General features: G+C 41.5%; 1 protein-coding gene across 2 annotated transcripts in view; it reads left to right on the top strand.

Annotated features, from left to right (window-relative positions):
- The window catches only part of stab1 (stabilin 1), a 323,963-nt gene extending 303,639 nt beyond the window's left edge, over positions 1-20,324 (top strand). Inside the window, exons 66-69 of one of the 2 annotated variants that reach the window (XM_059944646.1) lie at positions 8,225-8,326; positions 10,377-10,511; positions 14,296-14,418; positions 19,351-20,324. In XM_059944646.1, coding sequence (XP_059800629.1) covers positions 8,225-8,326; positions 10,377-10,511; positions 14,296-14,418; positions 19,351-19,407 — 417 coding nt within the window. In that variant the 3' untranslated portion in view covers positions 19,408-20,324. The remainder of the gene's footprint in view (positions 1-8,224; positions 8,327-10,376; positions 10,512-14,295; positions 14,419-19,350) is intronic. The other variant, XM_059944645.1, reaches the window with a different exon arrangement.
- Positions 20,325-21,446: the final 1,122 nt, after the last annotated feature.

Below are 21,446 nucleotides of genomic sequence, written 5' to 3' on the forward strand. Positions count from 1 at the left end.
GGACCACAGTTCAGCATTCAACACCATAATTACCCCCAGGATCGACAAGAAGCTCAGAGACCTCGGCCTTCACCCTGCCTTGTGTAGCTGGATCCTGGACTTCCTGTCAGATTGCCAGCAGGTGGTAAGAGTGGGCTCCCTCACCTCTGCCCCTCTGACATTCCACAAAGGAGCCCCTCAGAGTTGTGTCCTAAGCCATAACACCATAAGACATAGAAGCAGAATTAGGCCATTTGGCCCCTCGAGTCTGCTCTGCCATTCAATCATGGCTGATCCTTTTTTCCTGTCTCCTCCTCAACACCAGTTCCTGGCCTTCTCCTTGTAACCTTTGATGCCATGTCCAATCAAGAATCTATCAACCTCTGCCTTAAATACACCCAAAGACCTGGCCTCCACAGCTGCCTGTGGCAACAAATTCCACAAATTCACCTCCTTCACCCTCTGTATACCCACGTCTGTGTTGCCACCCACAGCTCCGATCTGCTAATTAAATTTGCTGATGACACTACACTGATTGGCCTAATCTCAAATAATAACAAGGCAGCCTACAGAGAAGAAGTCATCACCCTGTAACAGTGGTGTCAGGAAAACAACCTCTCCCTCAATGTCACAAAAACAAAAGAGCTGGTTGTGGATTACAGGAGGAATGGAGACAGGGTAACCCCTTTTGACATCAATGGATCTGGGATTGAGAGCGTGAACAGTTTAAAGTTCCTCAGCATACACATCATTGAGGAACTCACGTGGTCTGTTCATACCAGCTGAGTGGTAAAAAAGGAACAACAGTGCCTCTTTCACCTCAGATGGTTGAGTAAGTTTGATATGGGCCCCTAAATCCTAGAAGTTTCTATAGGGACCCAATTCAGAGCATCCTGACTGGCTGCATCACTGCCTGGTATGGGAACTAAATTCCCTCAATCGCAGGACTCTACAGAGAGAGGTGTGGACAGCCCGGCATATCTAGATGTGAACTTCCACTATTCAGGACATTTACAAAGACAGGTGTATAAAAAGGGCCCGAAGGATCATTGGGGACCCGAGTTACCCCAACCACAAACTATTCCAGCTGCTACCATCCGGGAAGCAGTACCGCAGCTCCAGGACCAACAGGCTCCAGAACAGCTTCTTCCACCAGGCCATCAGACTGCTTAATTCATGCTGATACAACTGCATTTCTGTGTTCTATTGACTGTTCTGTTGTGCATATTATTTATTATAACTTACTATAAATTGCCCATTTAGATGGAGTTTTAAAAATAACAAAGATTTTTACTTATCATGTATTTGAGGGATGTAAGTAATAAAGTAATTTCAATCAATTCAATTCAAAAGAGAAAATGTTGGAAAATCTCAGTAGGTCTAGTCACATCTGTGTAAATAGATACAGTTAAGGTCATAAGACAAAGGACCAGAATTAGGACTTGTGGCCAACAGCATCTGCTCCACCATTCTATCATGTCTGATTTATTTTCCCTCTCAAACCCATAACCTTTGATGTCCTTACTAATTAGGTAGCCATCAACCTCCGCTTTAAATATCTGAAATGACCTAGCCTCAACAGTCACCTGTGGCAATGGATTCAGATTTACCACCCTCTGGCTAAAATAACTCCTCTTCATCTGTTCTAAAGGGAGTCCTCTATACTGACGTTGTGCCCTGTTGTCCAAAAATCTCCCACTATTGGAACCATCCTCTCCATGCCTACTCTACTTAGGCCTTTCAATATTTGTTTTTTTGATGAGATTCCCACTTCATTTGTCCGAACTCCAGTAGAGTACAGGCTCAGAACCATAAAGCACTCTTACTTCCATTTCTAGGATCATTCTCATAAACCTCCTCTGGACCCTCTCCTTTCTTAGATATGGGAGCTAAGACTGTTTACAATACTCCAAAAGTGGCATTGTTTTTATATTCTAGTCCTCCTGAAATGAATGTTAGCATTTCATTTACTTTCCTTACTGCCAACTCAACCTGCAAGTTAACCTTAAGGAAATCCTGTGCCAGGATTCCCAAGTTCCATTGCACCTCTGAATTTTCTCCCTGTTTAGAAAATAGTCTATGCCTTTATTCCTTCTACCAAAGTGCGTGACCATAGACTTCCCTACATTATATTACATCTGCCACTTCTTTGCCTATTCTCCCAATCTATCTATGTACTTCCGCAGACTCCCTGTAACCTCGACACTACCTGGCCATCCACATTTCTTCATATTGTCTGCAAACTTGGCCACAAAGACATCAATTCTGTCATCCAGATTATTAACATATATATATATATGTGTAATGTGAAAACTAGCAGACTAAACCTGCAGCCAAACAAAAAATGCCTCTTCTCTTTACCTTCTGCCAGCCAGTCTTTTTGTCCATGCTCATATTTTTCAGGTGATCCAATGGGTTCTTATCTTGTTTATGAGCCTCATGTGTGGCACCTTGTCAAAGGTCTTCTAGCCATCTAAGTGAACAACATCTACTGACTCTCCTTTGTCTGCCCTTCCTTATTTTTTTTTCCACAAAGAATCCCAACAGATTTGTCAGGCAAGTTTTCCCTTTCAGGAGTCCTTGTTGTCTTTGACCTATTTTATGGTGTGCTTGCAAGTGCTTCAAAACCTCATCCTTAATAATGCACTTCCCAACATCTTCCCAATCACTGAAGTCAGGCTAACTAGCCAATAGTTTCCTGTCTTTCGCCACCCTCCCTTCTTAAAGACTGGAATGACATTTACAATTTTCCAGCCCCACAGAACCATTTCAGAATCTTGTAATTCTTGAAGGATCATGAGTAATGCCTCCACAGCCTCTTCAACTACTTCTTTCAGAATCCTGGACTGTAGTTTATGTGACTCATCTGCTTTTAGACCTTTCAGCTTCCCTTCTCTGTAGTAAAAGTGACTACTGTCATTTCTGCTCCTTGCCATATTCTAATTTCTGGCTTGCTGCCAGAAATTTCCAGTGAAGACTGGTGAAAATCTTACTCCGTTCATCTGTCATTTCTTTCTCCCCCATTACTAACTCTCCCGTGTCATTTTCCAGCAGTCCAATATCAGCTCTTGCCTCTATTTTACTCTTAAGGTATCTGGAAAAATATTTTGATGTCCTCTTTTACTGTAAATTATTGACTAGCTTACCTTATTTCATTTTTCTCTCCTTATTGTTTTTTTTAGTTGCCTTCTGATGGTTTTTAAAAGCTTCTTAATCCTCCAGCTTCCCACTGATTTTTGTCATGTTGCCTTTGACTTCCTTTGTTGCCACCCTTCGTCTGCCCTTTATAATACTGCTTCTTCCTTGGGACGAAGCAATCCTGCTTCTTCCAGTACTCCAGCTATTGCTGCTCTACGCTCATCTCTGGTGGTGTCCCCTTCCAGTCATTTTCCAGCAGCTCCTGGCAAACACAAGAAAATCTACAGATGCTGAAACTCTGAGCAACTCACAAAAAATGCTGGAGGAACTCAGCAGGCCAGGCATCACTTCTGGAAAAGAGTATAGTCGACATTTTGGGCCAAGACCCTTCAGCAGGACTGGAGAAAAAAAATGATGAGTCAGAGTTAGAAGGTGGGTGGGGGAGGAAGAAACTCAAGGTGATAGGTGGAACTGGGAAGGTGGGGAGGGGTGAAGTAAAGAGCTGGGAAGTTGACTGGTGAAAGAGATACAGGGCTGGAGAAGGGGGAGTCTGACAGGAGAGGACAGAAGGCCATGGAAGAAAGAAAAGTTGGAGGAGGGCCAGAAGGAGCTGATGGGCAGGTAAGGAGATAAGGTTGAGGGAATGGGAGGTGGTGAAAGGGGGATGAGTGGGGAACATTACCGGAAGTTCAAGAAATCAATTTTCATGCCATCAGGTTGGAGGCTATCCAGATGGAATATAAGGATATCCTCTAACCCGAGTGTGGCCTCGTTGCGACAGTAGAGGAGGCCATAGACCGACAAGACAGAATAGGAATGGGACATCTGTTGGGGTCATCTACAGTATCTGTTGCAGCCTCCTGTATATTGGTGAGACCCAACGTAGATTAGGAGATGGCTTCACCTCTATCCACCAGAGAAAGCAGGATCTCCCAGTGGCCACTCAATTTAATTCCACTTCCCATTCCCATTCTGGTGCAGTAACAACAGGGCTGTCCTGATGGGGGATTTTAATTTTCCCAATGTTGATTGGCATCTCCCTAGAGCGAGGGGTTTAGATGAAGTGGAGTTTGTTAGGTGTGTTCAGAAAGGTTTTCTGTCACAGTATGTAGATAAGCCTACACGAGGAAGGACTGTACTAGATCTAGTATTGAAAAATGAACCTGATCAGCTGCCAGGTCTCTCAGTGGACAGATAGTGATCATAATTCAATCTCCTTTACCATAGCATTGGAGAGGGATAGGAACAGACAAGTTAGGAAAGAATTTAGTTTGAGTAAAGGGAAATCTGAAGCTGTCAGGGAGGAACTTGGAAGCATAAATTGGGAACAGATGTTCTCAGGGAAATGTACGGCAGAAATGTGGCAAATGTTTAGGGAATATTTGAATGGAGGTCTGCATAGGTACATTCCAATGAGACGGGGAGGGATGGTAGGGTACAGGAACCGTGGTGTACAAAGGCTGTTGAAAATCTAGTCAAGAAGAAAAGAAAAGCTTACAAAAGGTTCAAAACACTAGGTAATGATAGAGATCTAGAAAACTATAAGGCTAACAGGAAGGAGCTTAAAAATGAAATTAGGAGAGCCAGAAGGGGCCATGTGAAGGCCTTGGTGGACAGGATTATGAAAAACCCCAAGGCATTCTACAAGTATGTGAAGAGCAAGAGGATAAGACGTGAGAGAATAGGAGCAATCAAGTGTGACAGTGGAAAAGTGTGTATGGAACTGGAGGAGATAGCAGAATACTTTGCTTCAGTATTCACTACAGAAAAGGACCTTGGCAATTGTAGGGATGACTTACAATTAAGTCTATAAGCTTGAGCTTATAGACATTAAGGAGGATGTGCTGGAGCTTTTGGAAAGCATCAAGTTGGATAAGTCACTAGGACCGGATGAAATATACTCCAGGTTACTATGGGAAGTGAGTGAGAAGATTGCTGAGCCTCTGGCAATAATCTTTGCATCATCAATGAGGACGGGAGATGTTCCGGATGATTGGATGGTTGCAGATGTTATTCCTTTATTAAGAAAGGGAGTAGAGAAATTATAGACCAGTGAGTCTTACTTCAATGGCTGCTAAGTTGATGGAGAAGATCCTGAGAGGCAGGATTTATGAACATTTGGAGAGGCATTATATGATTAAGAATGGTCAGCATAGCTTTGTCAAGTGCAAGTTGTGCCTTACGAGCCTGATTGAATTCCTTGAGGATGTGACTAAACACATTGATGAAAGAAGAGCAGTAGATATAATGTATATGGATTTCAGCAAGGCATTTGATAAGGTACCCCAAGCAAGGCTTATTGAGAAAGTAAGGAGGCATGGGATCCAAGGGGACCTTGCTTTGTAGATCCAGAACTGGCTTGTACACAGAAGGCAAAGAGTGGTTGTAGACGGGTCATATTCTGCATGGAGGTTGGCGACCAGTGGTGTGCCTGAGGGATCTGTTCTGGGACCCTTACTCTTCGTGATTTTTATAAATGACTTGGGTGAGGAAGTGGAGGGATGGGTTAGTAAATCTGCTGATGACACAAAGGTTGGAGGTGCTGTGGATAGTGTGGAGGGCTGTCAGAGGTTGCAGTGGGACATTGATAGGATGCAAAACTGGGCTGAGAAGTGGCAGATAGAGTTCAACCCAGATAGGTGTGGGGTGGTTCATTTTGGTAGGTCAAATATAATGGCAGAATATAGTATTAATGGTAAGACTCTTGGCAGGTTGGATCAGAGAGATCTTGGTGTCTGAGTCCATCGGACACTCAAGGCTGCTATGCAGGTTGACTCTGTGGTTAAAAAGGCATATGGTGCATTGACTTTCTTCAATTGTTGGACTGAGTTTAAGAGCTGAGAGGTAATGTTGCAGCTACATAGGACCCTGGTCAGACTCCACTTGGAGTACTGTGCTCAGTTCTGGTCACCTCTCTACAGGAAGGACGTGGAAACTATAGAAAGGGTGCAGAGGAGATTTACAAGGATGTTGCCCGGTTTGGGGAGCATGTCTTATGAGAATAGGTTGAGCGAACTCAGCCTTTTCTCCTTGGAGCGACGGAGGATGGAAGGTAACCTGATAGAGGTGTATAAGATGATGAGAGGCATTGATCGTGTAGATAGTCAGAGGCTTTTTCCCAGGGCTGAAAGGACTAACAGGAGAGGGCACAGTTTTAAGGTGCTTGGAAGTAGGTTCAGAGGAGATGTCAGAGGGGGTGGTGAGTGTGTGGAATGGGCTGCCAGCGATGGTGGTGGAGGCGGATACGATAGGGTCTTTTAAGAACTCCTGGATAGGTACATGGAGCTTAGAAAAATAGAGGGCTATGGGTAACCCTAGGTAATTGCGAAGGTAAGGACATGTTTGGCACAGCATTGTGGGCTGAAGGGCCTGTGTTGTGCTGTAGGTTTTCAATGTTTCTATTCCAACATGTCAGTTCATGGCCTCCTTCAGGTTGGAGGAACAACTCCTTGTATTCCACCTGGGTAACCTCCAACCTGATGGCATGAATATTGATTTCTCTAACTTCTGGTAATGCTCCCCCCTTCACCATTCCCCATTTCCTTTACTCTCGCTCACTTTATCTCCTTTCCTGCCCATCACCTTCCATGGCCATCTGTCCTTCGGCTGGTCAGGTGCCCCCTTCTCCGGCCCTGCATCCCTTTCACCAATCAACTTCCCAGCTCTTCACTTCACCACTCTCCCCTCCCCACCAGTTTCACCTATCATCTTGTGTTTCTCCCTCCCCTCCGCCAACTTTGACTCCTCATCTTTTTTCTCCAGTGCTGATGAAGGGTCTCAGGCCAAAATGTCAACTATGGTCCATCCATTGATGCCTGGCCTACAGAGTTCCTCCCGCATTCGGTGTGTGCTTCTCACGCAACTCCTCTCTCATTTTCCTGTAGCTGCCTTATTCAACTGAAATACTGATACATCCGATTTTAGTTTCTCCTTCTCAAACTGCAGGGAGAATTCTATCATATTATGATTACTGCCTCCTTTACCTTATCAAATCTGGTTCATTATTCAGCACCCAATCCAGAACTGCCTTTTCCCTGCTGGGCTTAACCACAAGTTCCAAAAAGCCATCTTGTTGCCATTGTATCCATTCTTTCCCAGTCTACTGCGACCTGAAATCCCCCATCACCATTGTAACACTGGCCCTTTCACATGCCTTTTCTATCTTCCATTGCAGTTTGTACTCCACATCCTGGCCATTGTTTTGAAGCCTGTATATAATTCCTATCAGGTTCTTTTTACCCTTGTATTTTCTTAACTCTAGCCATATCCTCTGATCTTATATCCCTTATTTCTGAGGATTTAATTTCATTTTTTAAACAGCAGAGCCACCCTCCTGCCTGTCTTGTCAATTTCTAACCGTACTTCAAGAACATCTACCTTAGCTTGCATACTGTATGCATTCAAATATAACACCTTCAGCCCTGTTTACACAACCCTTCTTTTCAGTTTTGTTTCCATGTTAAATTCTTATCTCTATGTTTCTGTTTGAAGATTGTTCCTTGGAACTGGTCAAGAATCTGATAAGCAAAGTACTTATAAAGAGCAGATTGTGCTCAATGATTTTGCTTTGTGAGAAATCATCACTTCTCTATAGAGAATTTTAATTAAAAGATGACGTGCAGCTATTGACCCCTCCCCCCAGTTGAATAAAGTATCTGTCATAAACGGCTACCAATCTTGATTAAGGTTCTCTGCACACAACTTCAGCTCTTTTTTTCCTCTCCACAGGTGTTGCCTGACCTGCTGAGATCCTCCAGCATTTTGTGTGTTGCTCTGCGTCCCCAGCATCTGCTGGTTTTCACATGTCTCTCATAAAGTTAACATTTTAAAATTGATCATCTGATGGAGTGGTTGCCTATCTGGATTTAAGTGCATTATAACCATTATTTCTATCCAGATATTACATCTACAGCTTTTTAATAATAAACATAGGATTTTAGAAATATAGAAATTATATTGTATTATTTTTAAGTCAAAAGTTAATTTTGTATTTTTTCTCCATAGATCAAGTGGGAGACAGCAGATAGCATAGTCTAGAAATTTTGTTGTTTAAATAGAAGTTAAAAGCTTTTTTTTATCTGAACTAACTCATCTTTTATAATGATAGGTTTCAAAGTTGGTGAATGGCATTCCTATTTTGAAATGGGATATAATTGCCACCAATGGAATTATCCATGTTATAAAAGGACCTTTAACAACTCCACGTCCAGTAAGTGTTTCACTATAATTAGGCACATTCAAAGGAATGTGATTGAGATACTTCTGTATGTCCAGCCTAAAGTAACTGAACCTTTGCAGGTGTGAGGCAGTAGGTCATAAGATTCTCACTGACGTTTGGCATCAAATGCAAATGTTTTGGTTTCAATCTTATGGCTTTTTTATATTCAGTTTCTTGCCCTGTCTTTCTTGTTTTTTGTGTGGGGTTGATATGGCTGTTTCATTTTTGTTCATGGGGGGGATTTGGGGGTTGATGATTCTGCTTCCATGTTTTTCTTTCTTGGTTTCATGGCTATCTGGAGAAGAATTTCAGAGTTGTATACTTTGATGATATATGAGCCTTTGGTGAAGGTAATCCTGTCTTAACTTGTGATTCAATGCTCCTTCAAACAAACTTCCTATTGAAGTGGAGCTGTTCTTCAGAATGAATGGTAATTTGTTAACTACACTCCAGAAGCAAAGTTACGTAAACCTCTGTATTTGAGCTCAAGTGAGAAAATGATCACCTGAGCTCTATGACATTGTTGATGCTTCCACAGAGCATTCAATTAGCTTTAGATTCAACATCACAACACTGACGTCCTCTCCCACATTGTCCTCAACAATGAAGGTTCACTGCAAGACTGGAAAACGTGGACAACTGCTCATGAATCTTGAACAAAGGCAAATAACAATGATTAAATGCACCACTGACTGCAATACCCTGACAGAGCATTTAGCCAATTGAGAAACAAGGCATTTGAAAGCCAAAACCTACATTAAAGAAGACAATTCCTCATCCACCAGGTAGCTGTGTCCCTTGCCTGTTGAAATATTCTGGAAAAATATCACAATGTCGTCAATGCAAAATCCTGCAAATTTATTGTGAGAACAAACCAGTGTCCTCTCCCAGTCCAACATCTAATACTGAGGTGGTAAACTGTTTCACTCACTTGTTCGACTTGGAATAAAAGCTGTCATTCCATTCCATTCCAAGCTTTAGGAAGAGATTACCAGATAGAGGGAGGGAAAGATTCAAGGATATGAAAAGATACAAAACCATCTTGAAGACATACTATTGAAATTCTGGTTCATGAGTTTGACAGTGGTATCAAAGACCAATGCCATGTAGTAGGAACACGGAGATCCTGCATATTTAATGGAAGGAGAGCATCAACTTCCACTCTGACCTCTTTAGCCATAAAACTGGAGAGAAAATAAGTTAATTTTGATTCAGAATGACTTCCTCAGAGAAAGACATGAGGCAACATGAGGTTTAAGTAAAGCTTTAATGGTATGCTAAGCCACAACTTATCAAACTATTTGTCCTTCATATATATGCATTTTAGTTTCTTCAGTTATTTTATAAAGCTTGACATGCCAGCTTTGGCTTCATGCATTTGATATAATCTTTATGCTTATAATTCAAGGTTACAATACACTGCCTGTAACAATTCTTTAATGTCACCTGGCTGCCAATGATATATTTGAATAGGGACAAGTTGTCGCAGTGTTTACTGGATGGTCCTCTATCTCAAACAGATCAGCTATGAGATCAGTATCACTTGATTTCCATTTATTATTTGGATTTATAGTTAGCTTTCTACTTAGTTTTATTAATTTGGGATTAAGTCTTTGTCAAAGTCTCAGTGAAGACTACTCGATTGATATTTCAGGATGTATAACTGTACTTTTGAATTCTAATGATTTTTTTTACAAGAATTATACTGTATAAATATTATTCAGTAATAGTGCATTATGGTAGCATAGTGGTTAGCGAGATACTATTACATCTCAGGGCATTAGTTGGAAGTTCAATCCTGGCATCCTCTGTAAGAGGTTTGTATGTCCACCCCCTGGAATATGTGGGTTTCCTCTGGTTTTCTCCCACAGACCAAAGATGTACCAGTTAGTAGGTTAATTGGCCATTGTAAATTGACCCATGATTAAGCTAAGGGTTAAATCAGTGGGCAGTGTAGCTCAAAGGACCAATTCTGCGCTGTATTTCTAAAATAAAATAATTTCATGAATATTGTTAATTCCAAATCCACTTGTTTCATTAGGTTATAGAGTCTTCAACGTCATCGCATATTGCCCTTGGCACAGCGCTGGGCCTGATATGTTTGATAGGCGTTGCTGCTGGGGTCATAGTTTGGTTTCGTCGCAGGAATGAGGGTTTCCGTTTTCAGTACTTCAAGGTACATTACTTTCTTTCATGCTATGTTTTCCAGTGGCCTGAACTACTAAATAAAATTACAATTGTTCTAGTTTGGAACAGCCCCTATAGCTACTCTACTGTGTAATTCTGGAATTGGTACCATTCCTTATTAATTTCTTGCTTCAGCAAATCCTGATATTCCTAATTATATAATAAAACTTAATGTTTTTCCCACAAAAGTTGAATCCTGTTTTAAGGTTTATTAACTGTGAAATCAAAAGACAAAAGACAGCTTTTGAACTGGTGAGTTGCAATACTGTAAATTGTTTTACTCAGAAATATTCCAGCTTATATTTCCAGATTCCCTAACCTTACCCTTGCTGATTTGGAGTTAAGCTGCTACCACCCAGGTCTCGTCACATATGAAACACCAATGGTGTTATACTTTTTATCTTGTGTTGTAAATGTAACTGATGCTAAATATCAGTCTCTGGAATATTTTATTATTTATTGAATTATTTGTGGTTTAAAAACTTTGTGTTGTGTGAGTTATACAATGCCTTGAAAAAGTATTCAACCCCTGCAACTATTTTCACATTTCACTGTCTCATTTTCTAAATTTAAAATATATTAAAGTAGGATTTTTGAGCAAATCTACATAACATAATGCATCATGTCAAATCAAATGAAAAATTAAAAACCTGTCAACAAATTACTAGAAAGAAATTGAGAGGCTGAAAAAGTACTCATCCCTGTTGTAACTACTACACTAACTTCCCAACCTTACTGTCTCACCCAAGTTGTTGATGTAGAAGTTTGGAGGGTTGCCTGTTTTCACTGAATTCATAAGAATAAATATCCCCATCTCTGTAAGGTCCAACAGTATGTTAGATGTTCAACAGACCAAACCAAAATAAAGACAGGGCATTCAGGACAAGTCAGGGAAATGATAATAGCAAGGCACAAACCTGGGGAAGGGTAAAAGACCGTCTCAAAGGCACTGAACGTCCCTCAGAGCTCAGTGCAGTTTATCATGAAAAAGTGCAAGAAAGATGAAAGCATAGCCACACTGCCTAGGTCAGGCTGCCCCTCTAAACTGAGTCACTGGAGAAGAATGGCATTTGTACAAGAGGCTACCATGACACCAACAGTCACTCTGAATGAGCAGCAGAAGTCAGTGGCTGCAACTGGAGAGGAAGTTCATGACTCTACAATTTCTAAGGCCTTGCACATAAAGATATTCTTTTTATGCTGTATATCAATAATTTAGATAATGGCTTTGTTACCAAATTCACAGATGATATGAAGTTTGGTGGAGAGGCAGGTAGTGTTGAGGAAACAGGTAGGCTGCAGGAGGACCTAGATTAGGAGAATGGGCAAGAAAATGACAAATGAAATACAACGTTGGAAAATGCATTGTCATGCAATTTGTTAGTAGAAATAAATGTGCAAAATATTTTCTAAATGGGAGGAAGTCCAAAAATCTGAGATGCATAGGGACTTGGGAATCCTTGTGCAAAAAATCCTGAAGTTAACTTGCAGGTAGAATCAATGGTAAGGAAGGTAAATGCAATGTTAGCATTCATTTCAAGAGGTCTAGAATACAAGAGCAAGGATGTGATGCTGAGGCTTTATGAGGCGTTGGTGAGGCCTCACCTTGAGTATTGTGAACAGTTTTGGGCTCCTCATCTAAGAAAAGATGTGCTGGCATTGGAGAGGGTCCAGAGGAGGTTCACAAGGATGATGTGGGGAATGAAAGGTTTATCATACAAGGAACGTTTGATGGTGCTGGTTGTGTACTCACTGGAATTAGAAGGATGAGGTGGGATCTCACTGAAATCTTTCAAATGTTGGTATGGAAAAAAGTAGGTATGGAAAGGTTGATTCCCATGGGGAGTCTAGGACAAGAGGGCACAGCCTCAGGATAGAGAGGCATCGTTTAAAAGAGATGTGGAGAAATTTCTTTAGCCAGAGGGTAGTGAATTTGTGGAATTTATTATCATTGGCAGCTGTAAAGGCCAGGTCATAGGGTATATTTAAGGCAGGGCTTGACAGATCCTTGATTGGACATGGCTCAAAGATTATGGGGGAAGGCCGGGGAGTGGGGCTAAGGAGGGGGAAAAGGATTAGCTGTGATTGAATAGCGGAGCAGACTCGATGAGGCAAATGGCCTAATTCTGCTTTTATGTCTTATGGAAGAGTAGCAAGGAAGAAGACCAGGCTTAAAAAAAATCATATCCTTGTCCATCAAAACTTTGTGAAGTGTTACTTAGAAGACACTGCAAAGATATGGAATAAGGTCTTTTGATCAGATGAGACTAAAGTGCAACTTTTTGGTCTCAATACTAAGTGGTACATATGATGTAAATCTAAAATTGCACATCAGTCAGGTAACTCAATTCATACTGTAAAGTATGGTGGAGGTAGCATCATGCTATGGGATACTTTTCATCTGGTAATCTGGCCAAGATTGATGGGAGTATGAATGCTTTTAAATACAGAGAGATCCTGCATTAAAAATCCTGCTAGCCTTTGTCAGAAAGCTTAATCTGGGGAGGAAGTTTGTCTTTCGTCAGACCAACAACCCAAAGCACACTGCCAGAGCAACCATGGAGTGGCTTCAAATGAAGAAAATTGATGTACTTGAGTGGCCCGGTCAGAGCCCTGACCATAACATCTCAGAGAAGACCTTTAGGTTGCTCTCCTCTGCCAGTCCCTAATTAACTTGGCACAGCTTGAGCAATTTTGAAAGGAGGATTGGACAAATCTTGCTCAATCACTTTGTGCAAAACTAATAGAGACTTATCCAAATAGACTACTGGTTGTAATGGTTGCAAGAGGTGATTCAACTAAGTACTGAGCAAAAGGGGATGAAGATTTTTGAACTGCTGAGATTTCTGTTTTTGGATTTTTAGTTTTTCATGCTTTACAATTTTAACTGTTTTTGGCCTCTACTGTGGGGAGAAGAGGCATGTGATTCCCAAATAAAAATTTTTGGTTAAATTGATCAAAATCCCTGATTGTAATACTCATTTATGTGTACAAAGGGTTGGGGGCTAACTACTTTTTCAAGGCACTGTAAGGTATGTTAACCCAAAGCAATACTCTCAGAGGTAAGACTGAAAACCTTACTGATATAAGAAGTAGGAGCAGTTGTTGTTCATCTGACCCATTGAGCCTGCTCCACCATTCTCTTTGATCAGCTCCACCTACCTGTCTTTTCCTGGTCCTGCTGGAATATAGACCATTTGGTTTGTACTTACCCCACTTCCCCCAGAACCTGCCCCAGGAATCTGAAAGCCTTGTTCCGACACCACTGCTAAAGCCACATTTTCATCATATTTCATTCTTCCACCTCTCGTATGTTTCTAAGGGTCCTCTCCAAGTCACAAGCAATCTTGATTTGGAAGTGTATTGCTGATCCACATTATTGCTGGAACTCTCTTTTCAACAGTCCTGTGAGAACACCTTCATTTAGATGAACTGCTACAGTTCAAGGCAGCATCGCAACAATTAGGGATGGAAAACGCATACTGTGTGGTGCGCCTTGGTCCGGATGAACATTCTTTTGGTTGGTCGTATATGTGTACATAGTTGAATGACAATAATCTTAAACTTGAACCCATTCAATAGGTGAATGCCCACACTCCTTGATGGATATGATACAAATTCTTAAATAACTTACACTAACAATCAAAACAGTGATAGGTGTTTGATTTTTCAGAAACTCAAAAATTAACGGTTGGGCATTTGGAGCCTCATATATGCCTAAATGCATTAAAGACAAAGGAAAAGACTGAGTTGTAATTTGTGCCCATTACTAGGCTGATGATGATGACGACAATGTGGGCCTTAAACCAGAGGATAATCCTGCTCTGGTCTCAGTACCAAATCCACTGTACGGCGCCTATGGTACAGTTTCAGATAATGCGACTGAACCCTTTGAGGTAAGGAGCAACTAAACCATATCAGAATCAGATTTATTATCACTGGCATATGTCATGAAATTTGTTAACTTCCACAACCTATAGCCAAAACTTTTCAATTGCTATTTAGTTGCTGGCAGTTAAAAGCATTTACAATATGTTAACCTCAAGCAACCTAAGGTTTTCTCTGCCACATGGGTTAGTAAATTTGCTGACGACACAAAGGTCGGGGGTGTTGTGGATAGTGTGGAGGGCTGTCAGAGGTTACAGCAGGACATTGATAGGATGCAAAACTAGGTTGAGAAGTGGCATATGGAGTTCAACCCAGATAAGTGTGAGGTGGTTCATTTTGGTAGGTCAAATATAATGACAGAATATAGCATTAATGGCAAGACTCCTGGCAGTATGGAGGATAAGAGGGATCTTGGGGTCCAAGTCCATAGGACACTCAAAGCTGCTACGCAGGTTGACTCTGTGGTTAAGAAGGCATACGGTGCATTGACCTTAATCAATCGTGGGATTGAGTTTAAGAGCCGAGAGGTAATGTTGCAGCTATATAGGACCCTGATCAGACCCCACTTGGAGTACTATGTTCAATTCTGGTCACGTCACTACAGGAAGGATGTGGAAGCCATAGAAAGGGTGCAGAGGAGACCTACAAGGATGTTGCCTGGATTGGGGAGCATGCCTTATGTTGAGGGAATGCAGCCTTTTCTCCTTGGAGCAATGGAGGATGAGAAGTGACCAGATAGAGGTGTACAAGGTAATGAGTGGCATTGATTGTGTAGATAGTCAGAGGCTTTTTCCCAGGGCTGAAATGGCTAGTATGAAAGGGCACAGTTTTAAGGTACTTGGATGTAGGTACAGAGGAGATGTCAGGGGTAAGTTTTTTATGCAGAGAGTGGTGAGTGCGTGGAATGGGCTGTCGGTGATGGTGGTGGAGGTGGAAACGATAGGGTATGTTAAGAGACTCCTGGATGGATACATGGAGCTTAGAGGAATAGAGGGCTATGGGTAAGCCTAAGTTCTAAGGTAAGGACATGTTCGGCACAGTTTTGTGAGCCACAGGGCCTGTATTGTGCTGTAGGTTTTTATGTTTTCCTCAGTTAATTAGATCACAAGAGTCTGATTGCAAGAATATACAACCAGTGTTGGTTCATCCGTACATCCATGTTTCAAGATGAAAGGCATTAGCTTTACCTGGAGCCTCACTATAAATAACGAGATCAGTTCCTGAACAAAACAAAGTGTTTATATATAAACAAAATATGCAATTTGTTTATTCATTTAACTCTACATAATAAAGGAACAGCTGACAAGAGTGCATTGAATGAACAAAATTGAGCATGGGTTAGCAACATTCCATATTCCGTCTAGGTAATCTCCAACCTGATGGCATGAACATACATTTCCTTTCAGTTAACTCTCCTCTCCCCTCTTCTGTATAAAGATGTACATAAAAAATTAATGAAGACATCTATATATGGAATACAGAAAAAAATAGCAATGACATTAACCGTAGGGCATATGAAAATATGAGCTATTGTCAAGAGGGAAATTCAAATTGCCAAAAGACAGTTTGAGTAGAATATTCACAAACAAGAGAAAATCTGCAGATGCTTGAAATCCGAGCAACACCCACAAAATGCTGGAGGTACTCAGCAGGCCAGGCAGCATCTATGGAAAAAAAAAGTACATTCGATGCTATGGGCCGAAACCCTTCAGCAAGACTGTAGAGAAAAGGCTGAGGGGTTGATTTGAAAGGTGCGGGGAGGGGAGAGAGAAACACCAGATGATAGAAACCTGGAGGGAGAGTGATGAAGTAAAGAGCTGGGAAGTTGGTTGGTGAAAGGGACAGAACGCCAAGGAAGAAAGAAAAAGGGGTGAGGAGCACCAGAAGGGGGCAATGGGTGGGCAAGGAGATAAGGTGAGAGAGGGAAAAGGGGATGGGAAATGGAGAAGGAGGAGGGGAGGTTGGGAGACATTATCAGAAGTTTGAGAAATCAATGTTCATGCCATCAGGTTGGAGGCTACCCAGATGGAATATAAGGTTTCTTCCTCCAATCTAAGCATAGCCTCATCACGACAGTGGAGAAAGCCATGGATGGACATATCGGAAAGGGAATGGGAAGTGGAATTAAAATGGGTGGCCACTGGGAGATCCAGCTTGTTCTTGTGGTTGGAGCATAGATGCTCGGTGAAGCGGTCTCCCAATCTACATTGGGTCTTGTTCACATACAGGAGGCCATGCTGGGAGCACCAAACACAGTAAATGACCCCAACAGACTCACAGGTGAAATGTCACTTCACCTGGAAGGACTGTTTGTGGCCCTGAATGGTAGTGAGGGAGGAGGTGTAGGAGCAGGTGTAGCACTTGTTCCACTTGCAAGTATAAGTGTCAGGAGGGAGATCAGTGGCGAAGGACGATTGGACAAGGGAGTGATCCATGTGGAAAGCAGAAATTGGGGAGGGAGGGAGGAGAGGGAAAGATGTGCTTTGTGGTGAGATTCCATTGGGGGTGAAAGAAGTTTCGGAGAATTAAGTGCTGTATGCAGAGGTCGGTGGGGTGGTAGGTGAGGACGAGAGAAACCCTATCCCTGACAGGGGGCAGGAGATGTAATAAGAGCAGATGTGTGTAAAATGGCAGAGATACAGTTGAGGGCAGCATTGATGGCGGAGGCAGGGAAGCCCCTTTCTTTGAAAGCTGAGGATATCTCCTTTGTTCAAAAGCCTCATCCTGACAGCAGATGCGGCAGAGACTGAGGAATTGAGAAAAGAGGATGGTGTTTTTTTTAAACAAGTAACAGGGTGGGACATGGTGTAGTCCAGGTAGCTGTGAGAGTCTGTAGGTTTATAATGGACATAGGTGGATAAGCTGTCTCCGGAGATAGAGACAGAGAGATTGAGAATGGGGAGGGAGTTGTCAGAAATAGATCAGGTGAATTTGAGGGCAGAGTGGAAGTTGGAGCCAAAGTGGATGAAGTCAACAAGTTCAGCATAGGTGCAGGAAACGGCACCAATGCAGTCATCAATGTAGCATCGGGAAAGTACGGGACAGTCACCAGTGTGGGCTTGGAACATAGACTGCTCCACGTAGCCGACAAACAGGCGGGCATAGCTGGGACCCATGTGAGTGCCCACTTCCCATTCTGATATGTCCATCCATGACCTCCTCCAATGTTGTGATGAGGCCCCACTTAGGTTGTTTGGGTAGCCTCCAATCTGATGGGATGAACATTGATTTCACAAACTTCTGGTAATGCCTCCTACACACCCCAATCCATTTCCGATCCCCTTTTCCCTCTCTCACCTTATCTCCTTGCCCACTCAACGCCCCCTTCTGGTGCTCCTCACCCCTTTTTCTTTCTTCCTTGGCCTTCTGTTCCTTTCACCAATCAACTTCCCAGCTCTTACATTCATCCCTCCCCCTCCCAGTTTCACCTATCACCTGGTGTTTCTCCCTCCCCTACCCCCACCTTTCAAATCCACTCCTCAGCTCTTCTCCGGTCCTGAAAGGTTTTGGCCTGAAATGTCGACATACTTTTTTTTCCATAGATGCTGGGTGGCCTGCTGAGTTCCTCCAGCATTTTGTGTGTGTTGTTGAGTAGGATAATGCTAAGATTGACAGCAAGAGATTTTTTCAATATTAGTAAAAGAAAGTTGGAGGAGGAAGTTAAATGTTACAATAGTGGGGTGATAAGTTATGCAGAGAAGGATATTGCAGATACTCTTAACTCTCAGTTCGCTTAAGCATTCATCAGAAAAGATGTCAGCAATAAGACAGTAAGTGTAGAGAAAAATAAGGTTAAAAAAGGATGTAGTGGTTTCCCAGCGTATACGACAAATAAACTCTTCTCAGTCTTCCAGCGGGTACAGGTATCAATTATAACCTACATTTCAATGGCAACCTCTTCAGGGATGATCAAAACATTGGTTATAATCGATACCTGTATCTGGCTGGAAGCCTGCAAAGAGTTTAAAAATAAGTGGCTTAGGGATCTTAGAACATGAGGTCCTGCTTCAGCTGAAAAGGCTGAAATCTATACAATCTCCAGTGCCAGACAGCCTATATCCAAAGATCCTTAAAGAGGTCTATGATTATATATACAAACCCCTAACACACATTTTTCAAAAGTCACTGGAAGGCTGGTGCAATCACTAAGAAATATTAGCTATCAACATAGAATGGTGGGATCTGGAGTTAGAAAGTGCACTGTATAAGACGGATTTGGACGTCCTGGTAGATAGACTCATCGCTATCGACATCTAGACATTGTGCAGAAGTGATTAGGACGACTAATAAAATGTTGTGCTATATAATGTGCTCAGAGCTGTTCAAGTCTACAGACGTTCTTAAGCTATATAATGCATTTGTGAGGCCACACCGTGATTACTGTGGATAATTTTGGTCTCCATACTGTGAGGGATGTGAAGGCACTGGAGAGAGTTTAGAGAAAGGTGATGAGACTCATTCTGGGTTGGTAGGTTTGGACTACCTGGTTGTGTATTTGAGAGTAGTACCTTTCGAGACTTTCAAATCTAAACTCGATAGTCATTTCAACACACTGTGAATTGGAATTTAGCAAGCTTTGTAAAGCTGAGTGGCCCGTTCTTGTCAAAAGCTTTCTAATGTTCTTTTATTCCCCACTCTGCCCTCTTGCTCCTCTTCACCTGCCTGGAACTTCCTTCTGATGCTCTTCTTCCCTTTCTCTCATGCTCCTCTCCGATCAGATTCCTTCTTCTCCAGCCTTTTACCTTTCCCACTCACCTGGCTTCATCCATCAGTTAGATAGACTTCTTCTCCGAGCCCACTGCCACACCTTTTCATTTTAGCATCTTCCCCCTTCCTTTCCAGTCCTGCAGAGCAGTCTCAATCTGTTTATTCATTTCCATAGATGCATGGGACAGATCTGCCTATTTATGTTTCTAAATAAATGTTTTATTTAAATACAGGACGACGATGATGAATATGAATCTTACTCATACACACAGAACATTCTACAAGACTGAAGCTGGACCTCATTTTACTATCAGTTTTATTGCAGCTTGTGGTGATGCTATTGGTCGGGGAGGGTGGGTGGGGGGGGGGGGTGACAGGAAACAATAGACTCCAAATAAATGAAAATCTCCAGAGGGTGGGAGCTGTACATTGGTAGTGAGAGAAAAAAAATAATTGGACTAGGTATCTAACCCTTCTTGGTAAACCTTAAAGACTGTATGTCACAAACACACCAACTTCCATTTACAGGGATTTTTTTTTTTTGCAATGGTCAGGTGACTCTAGAAAGCTTATAAATTTATTTTTTCATTTTGTACTAATAGTTAAAGATAAATAACACTGTTTATGAAGTGCCAAAAGGATAGTGAAATCTTTACTTTTGTTTATGTTGCACTTTGTAGTCAAATATGATTGAATTTTCATTTCCTTTCTACATTTTATTAGAGCATTAAAGAGGACAATAAATTTCCAACAAAGGCAAAACATGGTGGAATTGTTCAGCTGGCCAGGCAGAAATGAAAAGTCCAAAAACTGCAACTAAATCAAATGTAGATCATTTTGACAAACATTCAGATCAAGCTACAGGCTGATGATTTCTGTTTGTCAGTGTTAACGTGGACACCTTCATTTTTTGTCTTTTCCAACTATTCAATGCCTTTATAAATTCCTTTTGCTCCACGTAGTTTTGAATTCTGTACTCCAAAATCTGAGTTTGCTTAAATAGTGAGACAGCCTAGAGAAGGAACCGCTGGAAACATTTGTATGAAGGAACTCGAGCAAGGACTGTGCAATAGATAGCAAATGGCTGTTAACATCAAGATATACTGGACTATATCACCAATGCTTCACCTCTCCAAGAAAAAAAAGCATTTTTTTGTATATACCAGGTCAAGTGAAAAATTAAATAAATGTTTTTATTGATATTTAACTGCCTGAGCAGATGTTTATTTTCCAGGCCTGAACAGTGATGATTAATAACTGCTTGGTGCTGCATGACTGAGGCCCAAGGGTTAAGCTTCAATCTTACTGCAATGAGCAGAGTTACTTTCACTGCACCAATCCCACAAGGTTTATTAGTCAACTCCTGTATAAATTAGTGAGTACCACTGGATGGCAGTATTTCAAATTGTCAGCACATTGGTCAAATGTTAAAATGATCGTACAAATGGTACTTACCATGCGGGAAAGTGTTTTAAGCACTATTTCCTCTATGCTGCATGAGTGTGTAGCCACACAGTAACTGAAATGCACGTTGGCATGCAGCTAGAATTTTCTTTTATATAATGCTTAATATAATCTTGAAATACCTTGTTATTAAGTGTTTATGAATAAAAAACATAAATATATTAAATGTACCACAACCTTTACCTTCAAACATTTTAGAGCTTCAAAGTATTTACATTGTCAGTGTTTCAAGTTACAAGTTGTAACAATAAACAGAATGGAAGACGGTAGCTCACTGTTAATAAACCACTGGCCTGCTGAATGCCAACACTATCTAGTCAAAACATTTTACTTTTGCTATTGTGTCTGCCAGTTTTTTGACTGCTTGACATTGTTTACTTGTGTTGTAGATTGTGGTTGACGTGCCTATCACAAAAAAAATTAGTGCCATGCAGTTTTCAGACAGTGTAAAAATGTCCTGCTCAGATCAATGGCTGATCTGACCTGCTGAAAAAATTAATTAGAGGGAGCATTGATTTTAAGTCACTAATATGTTAATTTCTGCATATAGTGCTTGAGAGGCACAAATGACAATAAAATAATGCATCTTTGCAGTACAAATAATCAATGGTAAACTAACCTCTGAAATTCTACAACTGAACACTTACAATATAATGGTCTGAATTTTTTTTTAATCAGCAAAAGGCTTACCACCAATCTTGATAACTAAAACTATATCCTTTAAAGGTCTGAGTCAAAAAAAGCAACTGAAGGACTTCTGCAGGTTGAGCAGCATCTGTGGAGGCAAACGTATGGTTAACGTTTCACATGAAAAGGTCTGTGTCCTTAGGTGGGGCGTGGGAACCTTATGTAGCAGCCAAGCAGC

This window comes from Hypanus sabinus, chromosome 19, assembly GCF_030144855.1.
Source record: "Hypanus sabinus isolate sHypSab1 chromosome 19, sHypSab1.hap1, whole genome shotgun sequence".
Classification (NCBI taxonomy): domain Eukaryota; kingdom Metazoa; phylum Chordata; class Chondrichthyes; order Myliobatiformes; family Dasyatidae; genus Hypanus; species Hypanus sabinus.